Source organism: Telmatherina bonti (genome assembly GCF_933228915.1).
Source record: "Telmatherina bonti genome assembly, chromosome: 14".
In the NCBI taxonomy this organism is placed as follows: domain Eukaryota; kingdom Metazoa; phylum Chordata; class Actinopteri; order Atheriniformes; family Telmatherinidae; genus Telmatherina; species Telmatherina bonti.
The window spans coordinates 32,286,744-32,296,722 of NC_136612.1; the positions used below are offsets into that span (position 1 = coordinate 32,286,744).

The 9,979-nt window shown below is 37.8% G+C and overlaps 1 protein-coding gene across 1 annotated transcript in view; it reads right to left on the reverse strand.

Moving 5' to 3' along the window:
- Window positions 1–7,570, reverse strand: part of gas7a (growth arrest-specific 7a) — a 52,820-nt gene extending 45,250 nt beyond the window's left edge. Inside the window, exon 1 of the mRNA XM_079252500.1 lies at window positions 7,446–7,570. Within this exon, the coding sequence (XP_079108626.1) occupies window positions 7,446–7,502 (57 nt within the window). The 5' untranslated portion in view covers window positions 7,503–7,570. The remainder of the gene's footprint in view (window positions 1–7,445) is intronic.
- Between the last annotated feature and the right edge of the window lie 2,409 nt (window positions 7,571–9,979).

The following is a 9,979-nucleotide window of genomic DNA, read 5'->3' on the forward strand; positions in this document are numbered from 1 at the left end:
ATCTAAAACAGCGCCCTGCGATGGACTGGCGAGCTGTCCAGGGTGTACCCTGCCCAGCTTCCCCGCGACCCTGAATTGGAATAAGCGGTTTGGAAAATGAATGAATGAATGAATTTAAAACAGCCAGTGCGCAAAATGAAACTTGGATGCAATATCTCACAGGGTCTCAGAAAAAAAAGTTGTGTGGTGTGAAACTGTTGGGCAGCAAATAATCCCAAAATGTCCAACCTGTTACCCTGCCATTCCTGATAATGCCACTTTTATGAAAGCTCCAGAAATCGAACATGCACAAAGTGCCTCTTGGCTTATAAGCAGGGGTGATTCTAGAGTCTTTTGGGATTCTTGGGCAAATTTTACAGCCCCCCCCCCCCAAGTAGTGTTCTTCACCATTGTGTTATGTTGTATATTTACAAAAATAACAGGTAAATAATACAGTCTTTAAAGGATTTAATGTTGTCAAAATAAATTACTCAAATGTAAGTTTTAGATGTTTCTTTTTGGCAACTTTCACTATTTTCCTAACTAGTTATATTTCATTTTTCCTATTTTCATTAAACAGGAGGCGATATGAATTGGCATGGTTATCAAACAGAAGTGAGAGGACAAAATATTGTTAAACATTCTCTCCAATCTTCAACTGATTTAAAAATGTATGATGGGATGGGAGTTGTCTGAAAAATAAGAAACATACAAAGCTAAGGACACTAACCATGTGCAACTCCTTCAAAAATGAATGGAAATGCTTTTTCAATTTACTCTCATCTTTATCATTAATTTACTTTTCTTTATTTGTGCTCTTAGTATATTAGACATGTAAACTCAGATTTATATCTAAGCCCATCTCTAACATGTTGGTGTTGTGTTTACAGCTTTGCTTCATTGCCCACGGGAAGCCAAAAGATATCTAATGATGCTGCTGTGACTGTCTGCAGCCAGAAGCTACAGCATGGTTGATTTTATAGTGAAGACCATTAGCTGATGCCTTTCAGTCATTTATCAGTACTGCCTAAAAAATATGAGTATTTGAGGTGTTTACTTTGGACTGTGGGCTGCTATAGTGGATATCATTTTCATCTTCTTATGGATTTTACAATGAACCAGTTTCTGAAAATGCATGTATTGACTTTTGGACAATGAATGTAGCAATTATCTGAAGCCTCCTGATGTATTCTCATGTTTAGACAACTTGACCCTCCTTGGAAGGTAAAAAAAAACCAAAAAAAACCAAACAAACTATGTGGTCATGGTAAACATTGTTTATTTGAAAATATTTTATATTAAAAAATTCAGCAGCAGCAGTCTGATCAACTTCAGGCTCAATGTTGATGAGAAAAACTCAAGAAATGTTTGAAAAATTCTCACTGAGTCTCCATCACAGCGGAGTAGTGGAAGCTATTTGTTATCCAGTGAAGTAACCATGAAAACTGGAATCAAACTGCAGACAGGGTTTCACTATATATGCTACAAAATGGATGTACACACACTGGCTGTTTTTTTTTATCCACACCGTTGGTGATTCACCAAAGAAATACAAGAAGAGTGAAAGGGACAAAGCAGTAATCATTGTAATATTGTCTTTCGCTGGCTGGAAGAACTCACAGTACAGCCAGGATGCAAGATGGATGCTAAATTAGCTGTTGATAAGGGGTGTGTCACTGGGGAAATGGCACATGTTCAGCTCTGCCAGGTAAGATAGCGCATCATGAGTAAAACTATGCAGGGAAGTGAGAGAAAAGTATCCAACAGAAAGTCAATCTACTAATTAGAAGTAGGTGGTTAGCGTTAACACCTATCATCATCGTAGATAGCAGACATGTTTGTGCTGAATCTTTTGGTACTTATAGTTCAGTTACAGCACTGGAAAGTTTGTGTGGGCCAAAATTGGACTAGATGTGAATTTCCAGCCTGGCTTAGATAATAGTGAGTCTCTTGTGGGCCACATGTGGTCCAGATATCAGTTGTGAGCGTGGACGTGGTTTCTGGCAAATATTTTCTGGGCCAGAAGTAGTTCTGATATAGAAAGCCATCTTGATGGTCATGTGATTGAGTTTTGGCAGCTATACTCACATTTAGGGCCCATTGTTGCTTGACACAGAGGAAGGATACTGCTTTTCTGATGTGAAGAACAAATAGTGGAAATAAACTCTTAATAATCACAATAATCACACAGTGATTATCTAAAAATCAAAGCCTCCTGTCAGAGGAAGGTGAAGGTTTTTAAAGTTTGATGGAACCTGAATTTACAGTCCCCTCAAGAAAAACCATCAACACTGACGAAACTAACACTGTTGGTGAGCTAGCTGAGTTAGCAAGTGTTGAAAAGCAGTCATACACATTCAAGAGCCACGCTAACAATGAAGCCATAACCGTCCCTTGTCATCATGTATTCAACTGTGAAATGCTAAATCAAATAATTCTGAATATCCTTTCCATTGCTGCAGATCATTTGGGCACTAAATGGAAAGGTAGGTACACATCACAATGCTAACAACATAGTAGCTGCGATTCCATTACATTTTTCACAAAATAAAAGCTATATTTGTCAGTTTCGATAAACAACAATTACGATTTGCACCCCCCACATTATGTCAGGTGACACATAAATGCAAAAAAAGTGTTTCCATAACACTTTTGTGATATATTTCTCAAAACTTCTGAAAAACCACCTCATGAGCGCGTAAAAACTTTTCAGCGATATTTCAGTCTTTTTTCTAAATGTAGGTGTTTCAGTGAGCTTTTTTTTTTATTGCAATATTTCATTTTTGCACAATTCTAGGTGTAATGGAAAAGCACCTAATGGTTGCTTGTTTAATACATCATGTTTAAACAGTAAACACATTCATGCCCCCGTACGTTGTGCATGTTGCAGAATGTAAAGAAAACTCTTGTATTTGTCTGAAAAGAGGTATGATACGATTTCATTTTTCATTGAAAAGACAAAAAAGTGGAAGCTATAAAATAAAAAGTGTGACCGTACAGGCGAGCCAAAGCAGAAAATTCCAGTTCTGTAGCTGAATGATCTCAACATGGAAGGATAAGATCTTATCTTGAGATTTTAATCATAAATTTCCTCCAAGCAATGATTTCATACATCCTCTGGCTTGAGAGGAGAAGCCCAATAACTTCCTAATTTTTCATGGAAACTCTTACACACACAGATCTGTAGGAAATTCCTGACCAAACCTTAAAATCCTCCTGGGTGCTGCTCTCACTGCAATCCTCAAATCAGGTTCTGTGATCTGCTCTTTTTAGCTCTGTAAACTCTGCAATAGATGTCTTGCTGCTCTCGAGAGCTTCAGCCAAGCAGCAACCTCTGGCAATTAATAGTGGAAAAATTGTAGTTCTTCCCTCATCCACTTGGGGCTCCAAAACAGGGCAAATCCCTATAGGCTCCCATGTTAAAAAGACCAACTTCACAGCAAAAATAAACATTTACAGCCTGGTACAAAAAAAAAAAAAAATGTTAGCTTTAATAGCTCAGGCTTACCTTCTTGACATCTGTGGGGGATGTGAATTTTTTTTAATAACTTATCTGTTTAGACATTATTTCCCGTTATAAGTCTGCATAATATTTTTTGATTGACAGGTAGATGATATCCCACTGCAAGAAGGCAGGATGTAAAGCAACCACAGTTTTTAGCCGGTTCCTTGCATGATTTAGCTTTAGCCCACCTATCCCCATTAGCTGGCTAGCTTCTGTTAGCTCAGTTAGCGCTTACCTACGGGCTGATCGGAGTTTAATAGGTGTCAATCATCCACCCCACCCTCACACCCCCCTCTCTCAGCTCTAACTCTCAGGTAGAGACAACACACGTTATGCTGCCAAGAGGGCGACTGTGGGAACCGCCCAACAAGCTTCAGTTCACGTTTTTAGAAACCTACAGGTCACATCACAGACCGTCCATCCATCTTTTAAATACAGTCTATGGCTTCAGCTGGTTCTTGAGGACTTACAGAGAAAGAAGGAATTCAGATTCTCTAAATGGCAAACAGGATTCAATGACATCATAATCTGAAACTTGGGATTTCACCTTGTATATCATTTCTTTTTAAAAATAGACTGTAAAAAGCAGCTACATTTGGAAAACCTCCCAATTCTTTGTAATTTCCTCATCCAGTTTGATTCTTTAACCAAGCTTAAATCATCAATGGGGAAAAGTGCCTGACAAAAGCTAAGAACACAATTTCTCACATGGTTTGTTTCAGTGCCCCGAGGCAGAAACCGAGAGTTCAAAACAGCAGCAATTACAAAAAACAAGAGGAAGCCTCTGAGAGGAACGCACAACCACTCCACACAGGATGTTGATGTTGAGGGGCATGGGAAAAGAGAATGAGCCCTTTATTTTCTCTGGGCTAAATATATATAGCCATGCAGGTTGGCTTTTGCTCCGGCTTGACCGAGGAAGCTGCAGCTGATCATCTGGCCTCTTCAAAGTGAAACGGTTGCAGTTTAACTGAGGCTGCAGCGTTTTATAAGCAAAGGAGAAATGTTAGATTAAAATATTATCACACATAGTGTGGCTTCCCATTTCTTAGGGGAACATTTTCACCACTTGACACTTACCCCTCTACTGGGGGGCCGAGGGATAGGACTAGGGCTAGGGCTAGGGGTAAAAGATAGAATTGAGACTTAGCCAAAGTCTTACCATGGCGTGCACCCAAAATGCTGAGACAGGAGCCAGAAATGCAGAAACTAGAAGTTTTATTCCAAAAGGTAACTTTACTGGAGGCAAGCAGACACAGGAGGCTAACAGTAAACACAATGGACCAGCCAACAGAAGTGAAACCGAGGGGGATAAATACAGACAAAAACCAAACACGGTGTAATGAACAAACTAACAAAACCAGGTGAAACTAACTAACAGGAGCAAAGGCTACACAGGAAACAACACAAGGGAGCTAAACAGGGAAAAACTACAAAAGAAAACAGGAATCTGGAACAGACAACACATGAAACAAGACATGACACAAAGATTAATGTTTGCAGCTTTGTGATGCTGTTTTTAGGCTCAAAGGTTCTTTAAGCTAAAGGCTAGTCGTGCTTCTTCAGTTAGTGCAAGTGCATCTGACCAATGAGTAAATAGGCTTGTTGTTTGTCGAGTTGTGACAGTCATTTGGCCAAACCTATAAACTCCACCAACATGTGCTAGCTCAAAATGGCACATTTATTACTTATTTTGAACATCTTTTTTTTTTTTTTTTTGGTAAATTCATTATTAAAAGCACAGCCTTTGGTCAAAGAAAGAGAATTTCCCCTTAACCAGACTTTTTATCTTTCTATTCTACTACTACTCTTCCTCTATGGAATTTGTGTTACTGCTTCAGTCTTCTACACTCGGGATGGGCGATTCCAAAATGTTTCCCATCAACACAATACCATTAGTCTATAGTAATATTTCAGCAATATTGATACCGATATTGATATTAGTACGTTTTGCCCTTAAAGGAAAAATTTGTTTGTAAAGTGTAAATTAATATCTTTAGTGCAAGGGCAGTATAGAATATAAATAAAACTCAAGAACATCCAGACGTGAAAGAAATACTTTTAAAACAAATTATACTGATGAGTACATTTTAAAAAACATTTTGAAATGGTCAAAATAATTAAACTACAAATTAATATAAGATAACTCACATTTTATCAATGGAAACTTTTAGAATCTTATGTACATATAGTACAATAAATATAACATAATATGGAATAACTTGCATTAAACCAGTAAAATATCAAAACAAAAATCTCATCATCATTAATAGTGTCATTATGACATTGTAGTCATGGTTACAGTCATGTGGTAGCTGAGATTCTGGTGCAATTTATTGCCTAAAACTCTCAGAGTAAAACAAATTTACATGTTTTAGAGTTGTATGTAAATACTGAAAAGTTCTGAATTTAATATTTTGACAGGCAAGTATCCAAGTATCAACTTCAGAGTATCGATACAGCCATCTCTATCCTATGATATTTCAATTGAGAATATAACTGCTTCTGTAACTGCACCAATCATTGTCCCATTTGGAAACTTCTCTGAATTGACCTGACAATCTACCGCCAGGCTGCTGGCGGTAGATTCTTGGCAGCCTTGTTTCTCCCAGAATTCACTTCTTATAACACTGTGGTGAATGAACAGCAGTTCGCTACATTTTACTTGATTTGTACAACTTAAATGTGACAAAGCCAAATACATTGATGACATTGAAATTGTGAAATATTTGATATTTGCAGATTTTATTTGGCTAATAAAGTCTCTACCAGCTAGAAAGTAATGTTTTTAGTTTCATGGAACAGTTATATTTTTGGCTCCATTTAGGTTTCAAAACACAAATTTAACTAAATCTTTAGAAGAATTGAAATGAATTGATTGTTGAGCTTTTGACAACTCTTCAGTTGCTAGGCAACAGGGATGTTGGAGCACAATGGGATAGCTAGGTAGGTTGGTAGCTCATCAGAGCCAGGCTGAGATTAGAGTGAAGGAACTAAATGCAGTCCAGATCGCAAAGGTGGACCTTAAATCCAAGATGGAGGTCAGAAATACATAAGAGATGTGGGCAAAATGAAAAGCCTGTCTGTATTTTTGTTTCCTCAAACAGGGAATTTTTTTAAAATTTATTTTATTTAAAATTTAAACTTGGTTCTTGAAATTGAAATGATTTTTTATATATTGTAAATTTATTTTCAAAATATAATTTGTTCTTAGATTTTGAAATGTGTTTTTTGACATTTTTTTTTTGTTTTGTACTTCCCAGCCACCGTACTTTTCCCTAAAATCCTGGAGAAAAGTTTATAGAATGAATAAAACACAGATGGGCCATTTTGCAACAGAAAACCAAAGATTTAACAGTGATAAACACAGCCAGTTAAACCAGTAAACCCAGTTCAACCAGTTACCCCCCCTTCTATTGTTAATGCGTAACATTACAGTTACAGTTACAAAAAGCTACATAAATACAGAAAAAACAGATAGAAATAACAACAATGAAATATTATGTACAATTAAAAATTCCAATAAATGCAGATAAATAATAAATGATGTATAACTAAATAAATTAAATAAAAAGTGAATAAAGCAAATCAATAAAATAAATGTAAATAAATACATAAATGCAAATAAATAGAATGGATGAAGACTAGGAGTGGTTTCAGAAACAACTGGCATTAAAGAGTTAAACATAACACATTCAGACTGAAGATCAGGTCAAAGTAGAGGCTGAAAAAATAAAATATATTGCATTTAATCTTTGCTTTTCTTTATTGGAATTTTCTGAAATGTATCCAGCAATGAAGCATGCTTCTTTATTAATATTTACTCATAAGCATGAAACCCAAATAAGCAGCACCAATCACTTTCTTTTCATTCATTTAAAGTCTATCTGGAAAAAAAGAAGCCCCCTTCCTTCCTCTCAGTCCCTTCTAACACACGAGGAAATTAAAATAAAGTTCCTACCATGTTGTTACGCCGAGAAGCTACTGGAAGCGTGAACCAGAAGACAGACAGGATCATAAAATCTCATTACTTTCCACAATGATCCAACGCCTGGAGTCACATGTGAGGACAGAGAGAAACTGGATATGTGTCTGTCTGAGTGCATTTTGTCTCACTTGCAGCAGTAAAATGTCTGACGGGGGGGCTGTGCTGCAATTTTGATCAATGCAAGACTTTTCTATGAGGCTTTGTTTGGCAGAAAAGTCCAGCGGTTATCAGTCTGTGTGGGGGAAAAACACAAAACAGACACTGTCAGGCAGAGCATTAGCATACCGGGACACAACAAGGACTTTTCTGTTCTGCCAGCTTGTCGTGTTCTGTTAATCCAATTGACTGTGCATATACTGAGTGTCAGCCTCTCATACTCAGTGTAGACAGATGAGGTTTGTCCCTGGAGAATGGAGACACTTGTGGCTGAAGCAGATGTGACTGAAGCACATGTTTTCTATGCAAAAAGTCAAAGTTAAACATGATCAAACATGAGATCTGAAGGCTTAAATTTACAGCAACTGATTGGAGACAGCGGAAACAGATCGTTCATGCTGTTATTTTATGTGTCGTATCTTTTGTTAATGTCATTTTATTGCAGATTGCAAATTTCCCGTTAAAGCCTCATCTTTAGGCCTGTCAGTCATTCAGAATATTTATGATTGTGATTAATTGCATGAGTGTCCTGAATTAATTTGCTCTCAATGTCAAGAAAATATCCTTCCCACACAGTAGCAGCCTGAAGCGTTGACCAACGGCAGGATGGATCCATGTTGTCATGATGTTTCCAGCAGATTCTGATCCTACCATGTGAATGTGGAGCTGAACTGGAGACTCATCAGACCAGCTACGTTTCTCCAACTTCTATTGTCCAGTTCTGGTGAGTCTGTGTGAATTGTAGCCTCAGTTCCCTGTTCTCAGCTGACAGGAGGGAACCCGCTGTGGTCTTCTGCTGCTGGAGAAGGTTGGACATGTTGGAATTGGTGCATATTTGACTTCCTGTTGCTTTTTAGTCCATTTCCTCTGATCTATGGCATCATGTTGGTCCAGAAAACTGCTGCCTCTCTTCTTCTGAAACCCTAGAGATGGTTGTGTGTAAAAATCCCAGTAAATACTCAGACCAACAACATGCCATGCAGTCAGTAAACGGGGCAACAAACAGAAATTTAAAATGTCTGGATTGAAGGCATTAAAAAAGTCCTTATGCTGGGAACTAGAGGTGTAATTTCATCTGGATTATCGCATGATGTTTCAAACCGTGTTTATCAGCCAGTCTGGCCATGTGTTCACGTGAATCGCCACCTCCCTCTCCATAAAAAGCTCCGGGAAGCAACCATAAGATAACCACAATCTGACATTACCTGTGAACACAGCTACAGTTGTTGGTGAGGAAGTTGTCGAACGAAGAAAGGGACAGAACCAGATCAACACTGGTCTTGTGTTTCCAGTGCCAGAACTAGAAATCTACAGGTTGACTTGGAGCTAGCAGCTCTTTTACTCTAAGTAAAAGCATAAATGTTATAAGTTACTTCAAGATGTCCCACAAAAAGCAGATATTGTGTTTGTACTTTGTAAAGGAGGTGTTGCTCATGAAACACTTGTTTTAGTTTAGCGAAAAACAGCAAACCTGCAGTGAAACGATTTCACTTATTGCCCCTTTAAATCTTCCTCATTCTGATCCTCAGTTTGACCTTCAGCAAGTTGTCTTCACCATGACTAAAAGCACCGAGATGCTGCCATGTGATTGGCTGATTAGATACTTGTGTTGAAAATCAGTGGACCTTATGAAGGGACTGGTGAGTATCACGCTAACTTTGTAGCTCATATTTTTTTTTTACAATTACTCCCAAAATATCATCGCACTGCTCTGTAACAAAAGGAAGTTCACTCACACAAACAACTTAACACACACACACACACACACACACTCAGAGGGTCACCATAGCTTTACAAAATGACTGATAACTGCTTAATCCTACTACTGTGGAGGAGATACCAAAACAACGCAGAGGGGAATCAAGTAGAATCAAATGGTAGAACTATTTTTTTTTTTCTTTTTTTGTAAGAACAATAAAATTTTGACTTTTTTAGTTTTTAATTTAGCACATTTTGGGACGTTTTGGCAATGAGAGGTCCTCGTCATCTGATGAGTAATCCAAGACGCACAACTCTGATCAACTGTCTTTAAAATCATCTGAAGAACATACTCTTTGTGTAGCATTTCTTTGGGAATGTCATGGTTATGAAAATGGGTGAAAACATTGCAAACAGTGTTGAATCGATGCATATGTTAATCCCTGCATCATCATGGAAATACAGAGTATGCTCCCTGCAAGTCTCTACCGACCAATCTGAACAATCGACCCATTTTTCTTTTAATTGTGACATCTGATATAAATACACAGATGTCACTATGTTCACAGCACTCTGAGGTTTCAAGTCCCATTTTTGCTCCCTAATGCGGGCGTTTGTTTCAAATGTTGTCGTGCATTACCGCCCTCATACTT